The 20046-nt window shown below is 40.7% G+C and overlaps 1 protein-coding gene across 23 annotated transcripts in view; it reads right to left on the reverse strand.

Moving 5' to 3' along the window:
* Positions 1-5300: 5300 nt before the first annotated feature.
* Positions 5301-20046, reverse strand: part of SEPTIN11 (septin 11) — a 90217-nt gene continuing 75471 nt past the window's right edge. For 4 of the 23 annotated variants that reach the window (XM_035293475.3, XM_078367033.1, XM_078367039.1 and 1 more), the window contains exons 8-11: positions 16644-16776; positions 14489-14676; positions 8594-8661; positions 5301-5705 (exon numbers count right to left, since the gene is read on the reverse strand). In XM_035293475.3, coding sequence (XP_035149366.2) covers positions 8637-8661; positions 14489-14676; positions 16644-16776 — 346 coding nt within the window. In that variant the 3' untranslated portion in view covers positions 5301-5705; positions 8594-8636. Of the gene's footprint in view, positions 6370-6836; positions 10935-14488; positions 14677-16643; positions 16777-20046 lie in introns of those variants that run through there. The other 19 variants (XM_035293482.3, XM_002745683.7, XM_078367040.1 and 16 more) reach the window with 8 other exon arrangements.

The raw sequence follows: 20046 nt of genomic DNA on the forward strand, positions 1-20046 counted from the left end.
GGCACTGTTACACTTTCTTAGCCACCGTTTCAGAGGCCTGAGCCTGCTTCCTCACGACTGACTTTGGGCCCTTACAGAACTGTGGCTTGTGACAGAAAGCATAGTATTCTTGAACAGTGTAGAACTTCTCATTAACAATGTTCCTGGGCCGGGTGTGGTGGCTCACGCCTGTAATCCCAGCACTTTTGGAGGCCGAGTTGGGCGGATCATGAGGTCAAGAGATCGAGACCATCCCGGCCAACATGGTGAAACCCTGTCTCTACTAAAAATACAAAAATTAGCTGGGTGTGGTGGTGCGTGGCTGTACTCTCAAGCTACTCGGGAGGCTGAGGCAGGAGAATTACTTGAACCTGAGAAGCGAAGGTTGCAGTAAGCCGAGATCACACAACTGCAGTCCAGCCTGGTGCCTGGCGATGGAGCGAGACTGTCTCCAAAAAAAAAAAAAAAGAATGTTCCTGCTGCCCTTCTTTTTATCTGAAATGATTCTCAGCCTGTCCCAAGTTACTTGTGTTAAACTTTGGCATCACATCACAAACTCAAGATCTGGAAACTTGAGCATTACATCATTATGCATCATAATTGTCTGGTGCCTCCTGGTGGTTAAAAAAACCTGTCACTCAGTGAAGCCTCTGGAAAAGCAAGGGAATATACTTGATGGGCGAACATGTTCTAGCCCTCACAGATTACAAGCTAAATATTTTACTTCATTCTCTACGAGATAGATACGAAGTAGTTATATGGAGAACTAGAAGTTTTCTCTACAGGTAGATGATGTATTAGTTCGTAGGGGGGAGGGAAAGCTGGGAAGGCAGTGCCCCCAAATGTCAGTAGAAGGTCAACTATAGGCCGGGTGTTGTGGCTCCCAGCACTTCGGGAGGCCGAGGAGGGCAGATCACAAGGTCAGGAGTTTAAGACCAGCCTGGCCAATATGGTGAAATCCAATCTCTACTAAAAATAGAATTAGCCAGGTGTAATGGCGGGTGCCTGTAGTCCCAGCTCCTAGGGAGGCTGAGGCAAGAGAATCCCTTGAACCCAGGAGGTAGAGGTTGCAGTGACCCAGGATCACACCACTGCAATCCAGCCTGGTGACAGACAGACAGACTCCATCTAAAATAAAGAAAAAGGTTGAATATAACCAGTTGCTCATAAATGTTCCTGACAGTGCCTTTGGCTGTGGAGGAAGGTAGAACGTAGTGAGGTTTATGCCAAGAAGTACTATTTATTTTCTCCTGTGTTGTTAGAGCCAACCACTTCTGTGTTCTTTACATAAGTGAATTTTGAAGCTTTTAAATTTACTCCTAGATTTTTTTTTTTTTTTTAAGAGGGGTTTCACCATGTTGGCCAGGCTGGTCTCGAACTCCGCATTACCTCAGGTGATCCACCGGCCTCAGCCTCCCAAAGTGCTGGGATTACAGGTGTGAGCCACCATGTCCAGCCGTACTCCTAGGTTTCCTAAAGCAAGTTACATGAGCATTAATGCCCAAAGCAGCATGGTGGCCTTTCACTTGAGAAGAAAATGCGGTTAAGCTACTGATGCACAGCCAATATGATGAGGAGCTTATCTTTAGATAGTCTGCAGATTTTCAACTGGAAAGTGAAGATACTATGTCACATGTTCTCACATCATCCTGGCAGATGCATCTCCGGTTTACATAGCTAAAACGTTTTTAACAGGATTCAATTCTAACTCATCTCAAACCTTTACCCTTTTTATCTGACATCATGAAGTTTTGTCTAATGTGTAAATGTTAACTTCTAAAGCCTCCAAAACTCTGTCTTTAAATTACGTTGAGAATGTCTCCTTTATCTGTTATCAGATGTTATGAGCTTTGACCACTAGATGGTGCTCCTAGAAAAATACAGCATCTTTTTAAATTTCTGGGAGAAATCGAGTTTGGGTTTAATGTATGGTAGTAAGCAGTTGAATACTCGTCTGGTTGCTAAGCCAACTGTGTTGGCTTACTTACAAGTTCACATTACTTAAGGTACAGGAGGTGTGTGTGTGTGAGAGACTGAGGGAACCTTGGCACGATCAGCCAGGCTTAAGGGGCAGATGGTGACTGGGTATCAAGTTTCAGACCGAGAAAAAGCAACCAGTCTTACAGATCTCAATTAATGAATTGTGTAGTTCTGCAAAAGGGCCTAGAAATACAATTGAGAAAGGCTGAATATAGCCAAGTCCCCAAACCTTGCTGCTCTGTTTGAGTTGGATTTGGCCAATCATTTGGAGAGAAAAGATGAAGCGCATGCTTATTTAGCACAGCTTGCATCAGGGAATTATATCACAAGCTTTCCCTCACCATATTTGGGGGCTTTTATCATGTATGTAAGACAAATAGAGCCATAACTCTCCCTTGTACCACTTTTTACTTGAAAAAATGTAATAAGGTAACCAAAAGGTCTCATTTATATATAGCTGCTAATCAGGAATAGCAAGGTAGGAAAGGGAGATGGGTAGACACCTAGGCTCCCAATTAGTCTTCTCAAATTAGCATAGATGGGTACAATAGATGATACTTGTAATCTCAGCATTTTGGGCAGCTGAGGTGGGAGGAATGCTTGAGGTCAGGAGTTTGAGACCAGCTTGGGCAACATGAGAACCCATCTCTACAAAAAAAATTAGCCAGGCATAGTTGCTAGTGCCTATGGTCCTACCTACTCAGGAGGCTGAGGTGGGAGGATTGCCTGAACCAAAGAGGTTGAGGCTGCAGTGAGCCATGATTGTGCCCGTATACTTCAGCCTAAGCAACAGAGTGAGATGCCACCAAAGAAAAAAAAAGTTACTACAATCAATCCCTTTACCAGCCCTGGGTATGCCAGTTGCTTGCTAGAGACTGAAACAAGCACAAAACTAGATATCTTGGTCTTAAAAATTCAAGCACTAGGAACTCTGAAGTGAGCCATACTGCCAACACTGTCAGTCTCAAGGTAAGTCAGTTGTAAAACAAAAGCTTTCAAAGGTGGCTTAAAAAAACTGTAATAGTCTTTTGTATGTTTCTTTTTTTTTGTTTTTTTTTTTTTTTTTTGAGACAGAGTTGTGCTTTGTCACCCAGGTTGGAGTGCAGTGGGGCAATCTTGCCTCCCTGCAACCTCCACCTCCTGTGTTCAAGTCATTCTCCTGCCTGTTTCCTGAGTAGCTGGAATTACAGGCACAGGCCACCATGCCTAGCTAATTTGTATATTTTTAGTAGAGACAGGGTTTCACCATATTGGTCAGGCTGTTCTCCAATTCCTGACCTCAAGCAATCCACCCGCCTCAGCCTCCCAAAGTGCTGGGATTACAGGCAAGAGCCACTGCACCTGGCCATGTATTAGTTTGTTAGATACCAGAAATGTTTACCCATAATCTGGGCCAATATCAGGCAAATAAAAATAAAAGTAACCAAAATAAGAAGGAAGTTTCATTTGATAAGTACTGTTGATGGGGAAAAGAAGTTTGGTCAGTGATTGTGGGTGAGGACCTGTTTCTATCTGTCCAGCTCAGTGCCTAACGATTGAGAAAACTGGATCTCTCCTTTATATATGTGCTGGGCTAATGTCAAGGAGACCATCTAGACCATGCTTTTATCAAGGCAGAGTCTGTATCTGAAAAGAACTAATATTTAAGATTGAATGAAGAACAAAAAGAACTATTTTATTACCAGTGGAAATAGGTTTAGATGCCTCACTTCTCCCTGCTTCGCTTTTCCACAATCTTGAGATAAGCCAATACTTTTTATTGCTAGGGGCCAGGCGCGGTGGCTCACGCCTGTAATCCTAGCACTTTGGGAGGCCAAGGTGGGTGGATCACCTTAGGATTAGGAGTTCAAGACCAGCCTGGCCATCGTGGTGAAACCCAATCTTTGAAAAAAAAAAAATTTTTTTTTTTAAATTTTTTTATTGCTAATAATTTTATACCCAGGATGACTTCACACCCCTTACTTGGTCATCCAGGAGAAAAACTACCAGCTTTATCAACACTGGAGAAAAAGAACTGCCTAGGGTAAAATGCTAAATCAATGGCAGTCTATCTTAGGGGAAGAGAAATGGCAAGGCACTTGGCTGGCCAGAGGTGTACATGATCAGGTTCCCTTAGGTAACTGGACTGAGGCTAATCTACTGATAATACCCTCTGTTCCCCTACTCCCCTCCCATTAAGATGGTTATTATACGTCCTCTAATCTGGGAGCTAAAACAACAAAAAAGGAAAGAGCAACAACAAAGATTCCTTACTTAAAAAAATACTGCCTAATTTGATTTTTAAATATTGCTAAAACAAATTTAGTCTGATACACACTTTGTTTTTAAAATGATAAAGTTAGAATATCAAAATAAGGAGTTTAAGAATAAAGCCGCTTATACTTGGTGATGACAGTGGTCTCTCTCACACAACAGGATCTACATGTCTAACTTGCAAAGCTGATGTCGTGCTCTGGCATCAGTTGGTAAGGAGCTGCTATTCCTTTCCTACTCCACTGGTCACACTACTAGCAGATTTCTGTCCTTATAGACTAAAGTGTAGTGTGAAGGGGATGGCTTTTGATGCTGATATTTTGGTCATTTAATGGCTCACATGATTCTGACTTTATTACTTTTACTTGGTTTCTAAGTAAAGGAAGCAGCTTGCCAACTTGTTCATCCAATTGCTCTAAATAATCTCTTTCCAGGAATCAAGTGATTCAAGAGGCAGAGGCTGTTGCTTCATCATTTCACTGTTGAAAGCAACCGTATGTTACCATTCTTATGCAGAGAACACTACTAAGGATCTTGATTAAATGCAACTCAAGCCACCAACAGTATTTTTATGATCTACCTACTATGGAGCTGAAAAGTAAAGATGGAAATAAGCACATCTATAGACAAGTAATGAAACGGAAAGATAAAATACATGTCCATGCTCTACAATACATATGAATTGGAAAAATGTCCTTTGGCTAGAAAACTGCCGCTAAGAAGTGGCTGCTAACTAAAGCAACCTAGCCCTGAATCTGATTCATCACAAACAGGTCAGCATTAGAAATCACAGGCTCACTCAACTGGCAGAAGTATGTGTTTGGTTATGGATGTGATTTTAAGTGATCCCGTCTGAATGCTTTCTCAGCAGGTTTTTTGCAGGTGTTGTAGAGAAATCCACCTAGGTAACTCTGAGAAGACAATGTAAATCAGAACCATCATTAATGATGCTGTTATCTGGGAGAAGAGGTATGTACTTGTTTGGGGTTCATTTCCCATGGTCCAAGACATATGAGTCCTGGTAAAAAACTGTGGACACAAGGTACAGAGCTTCACAACAAATAAAAAGGCAGGGACAGGCCGGTAAGTTATTTTAAGATTATCTTTAAATATAAATTGAACCCCAGAGGAAGAAAAGTCATCTACCCAACACCGGCACGTTTTAAACATGATTAGGACTTGTAGGTCAAAACCCCATAACAAAAAAGGAAGTTTTTGGTTGTTTCCAAGATGAACAAAGCATATTAAACAGAATCTTGTGACTTAAACTTCACTTATTGAGCTTAAAACTGGCATAATTTTGATACCAAAAGTAAGCTGAATACCCATACAAAAAACAGGACTAAGTGGAATTTTTCTCCCCCAAAATGTAATCCCAAATCCAAAACAACGTAGGGATGCAAGTAACAGAAAAAGTCAAATAAAACAACAGTGGTTCCTGAATTTAAAGGAAGGATGCCCACTTCTCTCTCTCTCAAGAGGCAGATGGTCAGCTGAAAAATAAAAACATTGTATCAATAGAACACTCCAAAGAAAAAAAATTGCAGCCATCTCTGTTCATGCAATATCAAATGTTAAAAAAAAAAATCCCAAACACCAAAACGACCCATAAAACTAACAAAAGGAAGGAAAATGTTGCTCGGATCTTAGGACCTGATGGTTCAGGATCCTGATCAGGCTGTTCAGAATGTGGCTCACAGGACAGAAAGGACAGGATTTACCATGAGATCAAGTTTGTGTGCCCCAGAGGTGGTGGTCCCCTCAATTAGGGTACATGCTGTCTTCAGTCGATCAGTTCTTGGATCAGCAGCTTCAAGAACATGATAGTTCTAAGCAAGGAGATCCCAACACAAGACCTTGGGTCTTGGCCCAGGTTTTCTGTTTCACTCAATTGCCTTTTTTTTTAAAATTAATATTATTGAATATGACTATTTTTTGGTAGCGGTAAGTCACTTCAGTATCCACTATGGGCAGACATTGACAAATACAAACAGCAGTGCAATATTTGACCCAGACTTTAAAAGAACAGAAGGCGATGGTGGAAATGAGGTAACTCTTCCCCAACACGTGTGAACAGACAGCTCCTGCTCTTCTAATGCTCTATGTCCATTAGGAGAGAGTAGGGCTTGTCAACAGGATGATTACATAAAGAAGAAGCTACAGAAGAGAAAAAAGAAAGGTTCAGATTCAAATTTGATTCTTAACGGCTTAAGAAAAAAAAAAAGAGCTTCTCTACAACAAGCTGTGAAAGAACAGCAGTGTGCCAGTTAACAGGGTGACCTCCTCAAGCTCGGCAGGAGGGTGGGCAGCAGTAGGGAAGAGGAGGCCAGTGAAGATGATGATGCCTCAGCTGGACGCCAAGGTAAATGAATTGGCAGGGTGGACAGGGACAGGAATGGAGAAGAAGGTGATAATATTTTATGTGAAGTACAGGACACCACATGGCAAGTATCTTTGAGAAACTGGTGTAACCCAGATGGCAGCCATTTGAAGTCCACCACACGAGGCAGGAAAGCATGAGACTCTCTTATTTATCCCTGTTTCTTTTATCCAGTAAGCACGTGTACATATGCAAATCAAGCAGCGACTAAAAAGAACTCACAAAAAAGGGCACACAAACAACGTTTGGGTAAAAATATATTTTCCCCCGCTTTATGTCTTGGCACTAGTGATATATGCATAGATTACCTGTCCACCACTCTCCTACCTTAACAGATGCCAAATTACCAAGCATGTTGCTAAGTGATTACTTTCATATTTGAAAAAATGATATGCTTCACATCAATACAGTTACTTTAGTTTTTTAAAAAAGACAAATGTCTAACATGCAGCTTACATACATGACAATTCTGCATTAACACTGAAAGTAGATTACATAACAATTTTAGAAAACACATTGGTTATTTCCAAACAGCAAAATGACAAGGATCTACAACTACAGTTTAAGGCATATCAGCATATTTTAAAATTAAGAAATAGACAAAGTTCTAATGCTGTTCACAGCTTTTCAACTTATTTTAAAAATTCCCTTCATACCTACATACAAACTAGACTTTGTAGGTCATAAATCCCACTGAAGAATGAGTCCTGGCAGTGGAACCAGGACTTCTGGAAGCTGAGAGTTGACAATTCCAGACACTTGCAAATGGCAAAGCAAAAGGGTGGGAATGGACAGTTTTTGTAGGACCACACAGAGACAGTAGGACTTGGGTCAGTAACAGCTAAAAAACGTCACTCAACAGTCTGTATGTGAAACAGTCATGAAAATCTCAAGAAAGCAAGGAAACCAAGTCTTCATTTGAGGTGCACAAGATGTGGAGAGTGTGTGTTACTGCTGGTGAGTCACAAGGCAGAGAAGGAAGATAAGTAATCTGTGCCCAGTGTTACATTAAATAATTTCCCTTGTTGAAATGCCCTTTTTGGAAAAAACCTTAACCAATTAATAAAGAGCCTAAGTTGGGAAAACAGTCTGAATTGCCAATAAATTCTCATCAATGCTTTTCCATCACATTCTACAGCACATGTGTTATGGAGCTTTAAAGCTCAGAAGCAGCAAAAAAATGGTCATTATGTTTGAAGAAAAGCTGTGGGGAAGGCCAGCTAGAGTTATAAAGGCCCCTCTCCCCCCAAAAAAGAGGCAGCCACTGTCAGCAGTTAGCACCAGGAAGAGACCATTAAACTAAGATTAAAAAAATAATTAAGTGGTCATAAAGGCAGCCTGGCATAAAATTTTTTCTCTTGGTTTTCTCTAGTAGAAGGTGGTAATGTCTCATTCTGGCTTTATTTGCATTGCCAGAATCAAGGCCCCTCTGAATTATCCAATGATGCCCATGGCTATGTACAGCACAGGCAAGGATTAATAATGTCTTTTCTTTTGTTTTTGGAGACCGGGTCTCACTCCATCACCCAGGCTGAAATGCAGTGGCGTGATCTCAGCTCCCTGCGACCTCCACCTCCCAGGTTCAAGCAATTCTCCAGCCATAGTCACTCAAGTAGCTGGGACTACAGGCATGTGCCACCACACCTGGCTAATTTTTGTATTTTTTGTAGAGATAGGGTTTCACTATGTTGGCCAGGCTGGTCTAAAACTCCTGGCCACCTCAGCGTTCCAAAATGCTGGGATTACAGGCATGAGCCACCACAGCTGGTCTGGATTAGTCATTTCTGATTTCCAATTTTGGGTCAAGAAGTGGAATTTATGTGGTTTTTCTGAAAAAAACAATAGAAATGTGGCCTTTTAAATAATAGTTAAAAAAAAAAAGGCTACTCAAACATTACCTCCCTGCCCCGCTTGAAAAGAAAAAAATCCATCCATCCCATTTGCTTTCTCTAATTTTGAAAACTCAGAAAGATCTCAAAGGTGTCTTACTACCATACTTACATGCAAAGGCGAAAGCGCATCCAATTAGATTTGAGGGTATCATTTATTCCGTGCAGAGCCAAGGACTACTGTGAAAAAAGGTATAGATACAGAAAGAAAAAAGAAGAGCAGCAATAACAAACTAAACAGGGCTGGGGAGCAGTGGCAGAAAGAAGTTCAGAAGCAACACATAAAAAAAAAAAAGCTTCTACTTGTTTCTTTTGACTTTTTATTCCCTGACTCGCCATACGATTTATTTTGCTGTGAAAAATTTAACGCAAAAAAGTCAATTCAGTCAATAATCTTGGAATCAAAAAGTCAGCTGGATGCCTTTCGTTGTTAAGCTCATTTAAAAAAAAATTTAATGATGCAAGAAACAATTTAAAAGTATACTTTCTGTATAAGGCACAAAAATGCTCACACAAGCAGTGGTTGGAACAAGCATACAACACAAATATTCAAGCTTTTGTCTGCTGCACAGCCTATGAACAAATCCAGCCCATGGTTCGCATCACCATGCCAGCTACTATTTGGCTGCTCCACAGCTAGCTTTAGACTAGAATCATTTAAAAAAAACAAAAGCAAGAACAAGAATGTTGGTCCAGTAGCTCCTAAACCTGTGAAGACTATGCTGCTGCGTCTAGTTTATAGTTTGTATCCCAGCTTCATTTAGGCTTCAATGAAACTGATTTCCTTACTTTGCCTAATTAAGCATAATCAGTTCCTGGAAGACCATTCCTTCTTTCCTCTAAGTATGGTTAAGGACAAAGAGAAGGAATAAGTCTTTGCTGAAATCAAATAGAGACTTGTTAAAATTCAAAAAAGAAAGTGTGTGTCAGGGGAGATGCAGCATTTTTATCATTTTTACTTAACCTATAACTAGTGAGGGCCAGAGGAAAATGCAGAGGGGAAGTGGGTTGATGAGAAATGTTACCCTTTCAAATAAGAACAGGAGACTACATGTAGAGAGAAAGCTGGGAGGATCTTGTCAGGAGAAGGGAAAAAACAATCACGGAGATGAGAGGATAAGCATCAGAGAGGAACAGTACAGAAAAGACTAAATATGCACTTTTCTATGCAAATTAGGCATGTAGTACAGGTACTGGCATATGGGTCAGTTCTAATCCCTGATAAGGCAAAGGACTTAGATAAAGAGCAGGTGGAGCTAGCCATGGTGAGGAAAATTCCAGATGATGATTTGAGACTTCAGCTGTTCAATTTCTTCTTTTTTTTTTAATTGCCAAATACTGGAAGGAGACTAAGCAAGGAAGCTGGATAGGAAATATCTACCTTCTTGACTTATGGGTCATATTGTGGTCCTTCCTATTTCCACCTTAAAATTTGCAAGGTCCCCTCAAATTTGGGCTGCCAATGATACAGTTTATAACAAATTTTCTAAGGGAAGTATTTGTGGATATTTTCTCATGATTAGTGAAAAATTTTATTAGAAGTACAAATATCCTGGAATCAGTCATCAGGTCCTCCCTCTAAGCCCACTGGGAACAAACTGAGGTGTGTTTATGAAAGATTCCTTATTGTTAGTGGTAAGTAGGTTGTAGAAAGCCCAACATCCTTAGCAGAAGATTTTTCTACTAAGCAATGTTATATGATCCAACCTTTAAGATCCCTGTCTGTGAGAGGATGAAGGATGCACCAGCAAATGTGAACATAATCATAGTTTTCTCATACCTGTCTACTCCACATTGGCCAGGATTTGAAGGCAGGCATTCAGATACAGTTTCAAACCATCAGAGGAGACAGTTTCAACAGACCCACAAGCTCAGGCCAAATAATGTTACTGATTAAAATGAAAATGTCATGCAAGTGTAAAAATAAAATATAATGCTTGCCCACCATTCTGTCTACATACAAATCTACCTTGGCTTGGGACAACTGTGGAGAAAAGACAGTGAGTTCAGGGACTGTGCACTCATGGAGGTGAATAATCAAGAAAATGCAAACTCTTGTCATGGCTATTCAGGTTTTTAGTTCAGCTGCTGAGGCGGTGAGTTTTCATGTCAGACGTACAGGTAGCATTTTACCCCACTTTCCTCTGTCCAAAGCGACATACAAGTAACAGGCCTGCCGTGCTGCCATTCAGAACAGGCATAAAAAGCAAATCATTTACTTTCCGGAAACAGTCCAGCTGCACAGCGCTTTTGCGGCTAGTCCCTTGTTCTATCATTTTCTACCACCCAACAACATTCAGCAAAACGAGTTAATAATAGTTACTGGTGTTTGAGGAAGGGTAAAAAAGTAAAAATAAAACTAAAGAACACACATGGCAGAGATACGATATTACTGCAAAAGCAGGTGAATGCGGGAACATCCTTGGCTTGCCAGGCTTTATGTGAAGCTTGCACTGCAAGTTAAAAAACAAAACAAAAAAGTTAGAAATAATAATAAATTAAAAAGAAAGGAAAATTAGGAGCGACAGCACCAGCATTCAGTGATGGTGAATGCTCATGCAATGATTATGGAATTGACAGAAATTAAAACCAAAAATTTGAGAGGGCTACTCTACATGACAAGCGAAAGCAAAATTTCATACTGAATTAAAGACATACGGTTAGTTTCCATTTGTATGTAATTTAGAATTCACAAGTGACTTCTTGAAACCACTGCATGTTCTAGTGGAAGGTTTACTGTTTGTTTACTGTTTTGTTTTCTCAAATAACACAAAATCATGATCTATTAGGTTTGGGTGTCCCATTAGTAATGAATAGGAGCTTCATCTTCCACTTCTGAGCTGCTGAAGGAGTCAGAGAATAAATACACAATAAATGCCTTTGTACAACTGACTTGAAGAAAAGCTCTAAAGCTGTTTAGGGATTGAAATTACATAGTGAATGGAGGACATGCTATTAATCTAGTTGGGTAGGGGGAAAAAAGGACAATCACTGTAATGGTTATAGCTATAGCAATGCCAGGAGCTTTCCCCCTCTTTTAGGTACAACGCAAGTGCCAGACCCAGAGTCCACGTGTCTAATTTTAGGAAAGTGCAAAACATGCAACCTTATTCTTAGCAAGAATCAAAGCAATTTTTTTTTAAAAGATGAGTGGATGGTTGCATAAACGGTAGTTATTAGATGCCAGGTATGGTTTCAAAATGATGAATTTTAGAACTGTCTTTTGGAATAGATATATCTTAACCAGCAAATGCCTGCTGGCAATTGTGCAGACAGTTTTCAGAAAAGAGGAACACTGTCCACTGACCAACTTACCCCTGGGCAGTCTCACCACTGCGGTATAGCCACAAACAAGGAAAGTGACTTGGTGGCCAGAGATGGCAGAAGGTGGGGTCCAGCTAATGGCAGTGCCAGGGTTAGTTCTACTTTGCCTATCATCTTAGGAAATGTTATACACTCTCATGCCACTACAGGTCAAGGAGAAGTATAGAGCCTTACCTACATTAAAAAAAGGAGTGTGTCGTTAGAGTAGGAAAAAGAGAATTTAAAACTATTAGAAAAACTAAGGCTTTAAGGTGGAAGCATAGCAGGTAAACAAGTAAGCGTCTGCCTTTTCATTTTCTACCTACAGCAAAACCAGCGCCTAAACAGCAACTCCTGCAACTGCTCCAGCTATGCTGGGAGGCATCTTCACAGCTCTTTCAGAGTGCTGCTCTGGTTAGCCTGGCTACTGTCTTTCTGTAGTCCCCTCTAACCAAAACTCTCCACTGCCACTGGCAGTAAGAGATGTAATTTTTTTTTTTTTAACTTTGATAATTCAGGCCTCCACTGGCAATTGCTTTCACTATACAAATGGAAAGTGTGGAAAAGGGTAAGGACCTAGAAATAGTTACATGAAGAATATGTGCCATTGTCAGGTACAAAACCTGGTGACTGCTCTGAAGCAAATTAAGTAAAATATCCATCAAAATAAATGAGAATATATAAATAAGCTAAAATAGAATCCACACAGCTTCATAGAAACTTTGAAAGCATTATATATTGGTAAGGCCCCAGGATAGGAAGAAAATAACCTAACATGTTCAAAAGGGCAAGGAAAAACCTCCCTACACTGGGCAATTTGTTACTAAATAAACTTTTTAAAATGGAGGCACAATAATGATCAGCTCTTGGAATTTTTATTGCTTAAAGGCACATCTAGTATACACGAAATACTCTTTTAACATTGCTGGTCTTTTAGAAACATTCTTGGTTTTAAAACTTGAAACTTTATGCACTTTGGGGCTTCAAGGTGAAAAGAAAAACTTTGGGTTTCCTAAGCTATTAAGTCAGCAGCTTTTTGTCTCATTCATACCTATAGATTTATGTGTACACACACACACACACACACACACCCCTATATCCTTGGTTAGTTTGGATCAACAAAGGTACAATGCCAAATGGCTTTCATCTGTCTTCACTGGAAGAGTCACTGTAATCTCTTGAGTCTCTTAATGGGGAACATCATCATTAGTGTTAGATGCTCTCCCAACATGCATAGCTACAAAGGGTTTTCTTAAACTGGATTATAATCTATGCAGTTGCTACTCTCAGAATTAATCCAGCATAACTAAGTTTTGGGCCATTGATTGCCTTTGGTCACTTAGATCTGTGCCAACTCCAAATAAAATCACAACCACTTCTCTTATTATTCAGAAAATTTGCATCCTCCCTTGCTTTGGTGATACATTTTCTGCTATCTCAGAGCTCAGAAAGTTAAGTTTGTAAAGCATGATTTAAAACTCTCTCAGGGGGTCACTGTAGCAGTTCATTTTTATTTTTACTGCAGGCAACATAATGAGATTCCTTAGGGGTGAGACTACTGCATGTTCACCAAGACTAAGCGGACAAGAGCACTGTGCTCCCTCTTCCCTATGACACATCTCAATGATCATGCAGAGACTTGATACTATGTACTCTATGTTTAAAGAATGTAATTCTTTATGTGCTTAAGTATCAACGTTTTTGTTTACTTATGGTTAGTTTTTTCCCTAGAACCTTGGCATGTAAGGCAAAAGAGCAAGACTTTCTGAAACAAGTTCTGAGTTGCTTTATATTAAATAGCTGCCCTAAAAGCACCATCCATTAGACAAAGGAGGGCAGCATCTGCATATCTGCCACTGAAATACCACAAAGGTTTTCCTCAGTGGTATCCTTATCATCATGCTTCCTGTCAAAACTGACAGTTATTGACGTCAAACTAGGCTTTATGATCATTCAAAGGAGAGCTTCAAATCACAGGAGAATGTCAGGGCAGGCCTAAATCTCCCACTAGATTCAGGCAGCTGCTACTAGAGTATCATAGGAAGTGACCAATTCAAGAGCAGAATCTGACCCTTTAGCACATGACGTTAAGACCTTACTTAAAAAGCCTTTTATGAGCAGGTTTAGGTTTGGCTTGAGGGTTGGCAGGGGTGTCAACTGGATAGGCATTTTGATCCCATTTCACAATAAAACAATTCATCATACTGAATTTCGAGGAAACTAGTGGCCACTAGCAGCTCTTCCAAATGTTTCATTTTGGGAACAAGACTTTCAGTGACTGGCTTGACTTTCATTGACTGGCTTATAAAGTCTTACAACACAGAACAGGAAAATAATTTTAACAATTGTGATTTTAGGATTCTCTCTATCAAGAGTCATGAGAATTGGCTTCAGAGAGTGCAGAAGAGAAATCAACCTGTCTTCTTCGAGACTCCTAGTGTTGGTGTGGAAGATGCTACTGGAGACAGCAGGATCCTGCAGGCCTGATTGCTTGGTCAATGTGGTCAAGTTTTATAAATTAATCTTTGTGTACCTTTTAAAAATATTTTTTAACCTTCATCATCTTCCCTGCATATAGAGAAAATACTTGCTTTTATCTTTCTGGTAAAAGACCAGTTTCCAGTCTGTAAATGGGAAAGGTAGAGACATGCAAGAGGAATAACTTGTTAGAGGTCCCCCATGTGTGGGGGTGACACCTGCTTACTTTTTCTTATCCTTGTCCTTCTTGGTTTGCTGGGCCCCAGATTGTTGGGCCTGGGACTGTAGTAACTGAGCCGCTGCTTTCTTCTTCTGGAAGTTGTTCACCTCCTCCTCAAGCTCCTTCTTCTTATCTTCCACTTTCTTCTTTTCTTCTTGGTGTGTCCGCTTTAGAAGGTCAAACTTCTCGTGAAGCTGGAGAGAAAATGACAGGCTTGGTGAACAGAATGAAAATTCTTTTGATGTAAAGTTCTTTGGATCTGTTCAAAAGACAAAGCATGTGTCATGTGGCTGCACTGGCTTTAACGATAGGTGTAAAGTACCGTTTTGCTGACTTCCTGGAGGAGCTGGGCTATAATGCTGTAGAGCATCCCTCAGAGTCCTAGACTCCCATGACACTTGAACTCCTTGGGACCAAAAGATCCTTTGTTCTGTTGCCCAGGCTGGAGTGCAATGACACAATCTCAGCTCACTGCAACCTCCGTCTCCCAGGTTCAAGCAATTCTCCTGCCTCAGCCTCCCAAGTAGCTGGGATTATTGACACATGCCACCACACCCAGTTAATTTTTGTATCTTTAGTAGAGATGGGGTTTCAATGTATTGGCCAGGTTGGTCTCAGACTCCTGACCTCAAGTGATCTGCCTGCCTCGGCCTGCTAAAGTACTAAGATTACAGGCATGAGCCACCATGGCCGGCTTCAACACTTTTCTGACATTAAGATACATATTTATCTTAAAAGGCATATTGAAGAAGATAAAAAATATTTATGATCTTTTTTTTTTTTTTGAGACAGAGTCTTGCTCTGTTACCCAGGCTAGAGTGCAGTGGCGCAATCTCGACTCACTGCAACTTCTGCCTCCCAGGTTCAAGCAATTCTCATGCCTTAGCCTCCTGAGTAGCTGGGATTACAGGAGTGCACCAACACACCTGGCTAATTTTTGTATTTGTAGTAGAGATGGGGTTTCACCATGTTGGCCAGGCCGGTCTTGAACACCTAAACTTGTGATCCTCCTGTCTTGGCCTCCCAAAGTGCTGGGATTATAGGTATGAGCCACTGCACCTGGCCAAAATTATCTATGATCCTAACAAAAAATTCACCCTAGTGGTAAAAGTGGTTCTTTACCTCTGGTCCTTTTTCAAAATGTATAAAAAACATTTACCTAGAGAGAGAGAGAGAGAGAGAGATGCATTATGTATCTACTACTTAAATAATGTGTTGGGAACTTTCTGGCCCTTGAGTGGAGGAAGGGGAAGAAGAAAAGGAAAGGAAGAAGAAAGGAAAGGAAAAGGAAAAGGAAAGGAAGGAATTCTTACCAGATAATTCTAGATTTTTTTACCCAGTATCCCTTTAGTTGTTAAAGCCAACAGCAAATAAGGCTCAACTTTCTCTGCAGTAAAACCATCTTGGGTGCTTATCTATTTAAATAGCCTCTAAGTTTCAGTGGTTTTTAAGCAAAATAAATTAAAACAAGAAAATGAGGAAATTACTTAGATGATTTCACTTACAAATGTATAGAGATATAGGTCAAACACTTCAGATACTCATTATCTAGCAGCAGAAATAGACATTATGTGCACAAGCACACATGCACACACACTCAAACACAATGAAATGAGTGTTATAGTACTAATCTATGTTCACTTCTAGGAAGCAGTTAATCTGGCCAGGGGAGGGGGACTAAGTAAGGTAAGGTTGGAGCAGGGAGTGTGAGCCCCATGAGGGGAGAAGCACGGGCACAGACATGGAGTACAAGCTTTCGAGAACAAGTGTTAGATCATTGTCCCCAAGGCAACGCCAAAGATAGATTAAGATGATAATAATAGTCCCAGATTCCCAAATCTTGTGTTTTAAGACTTGTAAATTGAAGAAACACAGAGATACACAGGCCAGGTGATCAGATCTGGAGACCTAAGATCTCATTTTAGTCTCGATTTTGCTGCTAACTAGGTATGTGACTGTAAAAACAGTTTTATAACCTGTTTATCATCTGTAAGATGGGGTTGAGACTATCTGACTCATTTTTCTGGCCTGGTTTGCAGGTCACTCGTGACAAAATGCATGTAGAAAGTACTTGGACCATCATGAAGTCCTCTGAAGTGGGAAGTATTAAGAAAATCTCTCTCTTACAAATCTTTCTCTTAAAGCAGGACAGATGGCTTACCTCTTTCTCTGCCTCTTTAAGTTCAGCTTCTTTCTCCTTCACTCTCATAACAAACATTTGTCTCATTTCTTCTTCTTTCTTCTGCAGTTCTCCCAGGAATTCATTCCTTTTTGCTTCATATGTCTCCTGAAGACTATTCAAAATCCAAAAACCAAGGACAGCATCATTAAATTGTATACTAAGAAATTTCAGTTCATGTAATTTCTACCCATCTACTTCCAAAACACAGATAAAGCTGCTGCTTGCCATATTAAAGCACAAGTAGAATGGCACCATTCTGCTTTTAGTTATGCTATGGTTGGAAAGACAAGTGCATCAAGAACTAGAAATCAGTCAGTAAGCATGACACAGCACTAAAGGCATGTCTCTGACTAGCCAAGTTTTATCTTACTTATATTCATACAGGGAAAGCCTGGGCTGAGGAGGTGGTTTAGAATTTGAGAAGATGGAGGAGGCCTGGTATATGGGGAGAAATGAAAAGGCACTGGAGTCCCATAGATCCAGGTTTGAATTCAGGCCATACGAACTGACCTGCTCTTAGAAAAGCACATTGGCCGGATACAGTGCCTCACACCTGTAATCCCAGCACTTTGGGAGGCCGATGCGGGTGGATCACGAGGTCAAGAGATTGAGACCATCCTGGCCAACATGGTGAAACCCCGTCTCTACTAAAAATACAAAAATTAGGTGGGCATGGTGGTGCGCGCCTGTAATCCCAGCTACTTGGGAGGCTGAGGCAGGATAATTGCTTGAACCTGGGAGGCAGAAGTTGCAGTGAGCTGAGATCACGCCACTGTACTCCAGCCTGGTGACAGAGCAAGATTCCACCTCATAAAAGAAAAGAAAGAAAGAATGAAAAGAAAAGCACAACCTCCCTTGGCCTCCAAAGTCTAGACATGGATACAGTGACACTTACCTTTTAGGGCTATGACCCTGAGGGGAAGGGAGTAAAACATCGGACATATAATCAGTGCCCAGTAAATGGTACCCTCCCCCTCTCATCTCCCTCCAGCCCCCAATGTGGAAAATAGACCCAGCAAGCAAACTAAAGAGACAACATTATCTCTAAAGGTATTGTAGAAAATTGCTACTTTTCAAGTGAGATTATCAATTGTAAACAGAACAGGGAGAAGTCTAATTTCTGTTTTCAATTCTATCCTCCTCCTGTCTTGGAAGTTAGAGCCCAATATTCTACATTCGATGCTACAGCTCAGCTTTATCTCTAAGTCAAAACAAATATATTTACAGAGAAATAACTTTGGTAACACAGCTTAAGAAAATACACCCTCACTGCCACCCCCAAATACACATAGAAACATTTGCTGATATTTTATAAGGTGCTATTTCTCTCTCTCTCTGTCTCGTAGTTTCCCTACAACAACTATGGTATAGTAACTGTCTGCAGTATATCTGCCTTTTGCACGGACCAAATTCATCCAAAGTGTAGGCTACAAACTGGATAGCAACTCTGGATGACCCCTGGCACCATGAAGACCACCCCACATCATTGATAACTGTCCATTTAGAAGGAGAAAAAGGAAATTCAGGTGATAGGAGCATACATGCATGTAGATATAGACATCTATAACAAACCACACAACTAGTTTAGTATTAGAAAACTTATTAGGCCAGGCATGGTGGCTCACACCTTTAATGCCAGCACTCTGGGAGGCCAAGGCAGGCAGATCCCCTGAGGTCAAGAGTTTGAGACCAGCCTGGCCAATATGGTGAAACCCCATCTCTACTAAAAATACAAAAATTAGCTGGGTGTGGTGGTAGGCACCTGTAATCCCAGCTACTTGGGAGGCTGAGGCAGGAGGATCATTTGAACCTGGGAGGTGGAGGTTGCAGTGAGCTGAGACCATGCCATTGCACTCCATCCTGGGTGACAGAGACTCTGTCTCAAAAAAAGAAAACGTATTAATTAGGCTGGTTTATACTTCCATAATTAACATGGCTATTAGTTTATTAAAAATAAGTTCTCTTGCCCTCACCACTGTCAATGGTACCTGTTTATGAACAGTCAGAGTTACATTTAGCTTTCATATAATCTTACAAGATAAGAACATGTTTGGCCAATGTTAGTGCTGGCTACTATTAATAGTAATAGTTGGATTTCAAGTTTAAGATCTATAGCAATGGAGATATAGAAGTGTTTTGATGACAGAACTATAGAATAATTCATGAATTTTATTTTGTGTATTAGCTTATAATAAACTATTTATCACTATTATCTGGGTCAGAATTACCAAAGGCAGAGAATGACCTATCCCTCCTATGAAATTTTACAGAAAACGCAATTTTTGTTGATTTTAGGGTAATGAATACATCTCCCTCTTCTTTCTAACCAACAATGGAAACTTTGATGGAATCACTACTCAAAATGTATTCTAGAGACCACCGATTTCAAGAAAGGATCTCCAAAAGAGGGGCTCCAAAGTCAAAAGATGGAAGGGAAAACGCTGCCCCTACTCTCCTTTTAGGAGATTCACAGTGCATGGATCTCAACCCTGCCCACACTGCAGGGGCACTGGGCACATTTTGTTGCATGCACTTTCTTAAATACAGAGTCCTAAGCTCAGTCCTGGAGAGGCTGATTCAGGATGTCTGGTAAGGCAAAATAGTCTAGTTTTAAATGCTTCCCAGGTGATTTGATGTAACGAGTTTGCTAACTACTGCTTGTCAGTAAAAGAACCTGTTTAACTTGATTGTCTTAAAGCTCTCCAAATTTGTCTGATCACGGAAACTAAGCAATTTACTGACAGAATGTGCTTTGGGTAGTGCTACCCTAAATGCTGAGAATTCACTAAATGACTTGCTTTATCCAGTCCCAACCATGAGCTATCTTATGCTCCAGTTTCTGGAGATATATTTTGAAAGTATGAATCACAACTCAATTGTGGGTCTTAACGAGTATGTTAAAAAGTTTAGGAGTAGGCATTACTACATGAAATGTGTATGCTGGATCATAATGGAAAATGCTTTTTATAGTGAAGCTTGCAGTTTAAGGCTGGAAAGCCTAGTCCCAGAGAAAGCCTAAAGAGCAACGGTGTCATTGACAAGATTAGCTTCAGACATGAGTCTGGAAGCAATTTTGACACTCTGGGCCAGAGCAGACAAATGGGCTCAACAAATGCCACTTCTTGTATCATTGTGTCCTAGGATGTGAGCCAGCTTGCCGCCAGCTTTTTTTTTGAGATGGAGTCTCGCTCTGTCACCAGGCTGGAGTGCAGTGGCCCGATTTCAGCTCACTGCAACCTCCGCCTCCCCATTTTTTAAGCGATTCTTCTGCCTCAGCCTCCTGAGTAGCTGGGACTACAGACAGGTGAGTGCCACCACACCCACCTAATTTTTGTACTTTTAATAGAGACGGGGTTTCACCATGTTGGCCAGGATGATCCCG

The sequence above is a fragment of the Callithrix jacchus genome, chromosome 3, assembly GCF_049354715.1.
Source record: "Callithrix jacchus isolate 240 chromosome 3, calJac240_pri, whole genome shotgun sequence".
In the NCBI taxonomy this organism is placed as follows: domain Eukaryota; kingdom Metazoa; phylum Chordata; class Mammalia; order Primates; family Cebidae; genus Callithrix; species Callithrix jacchus.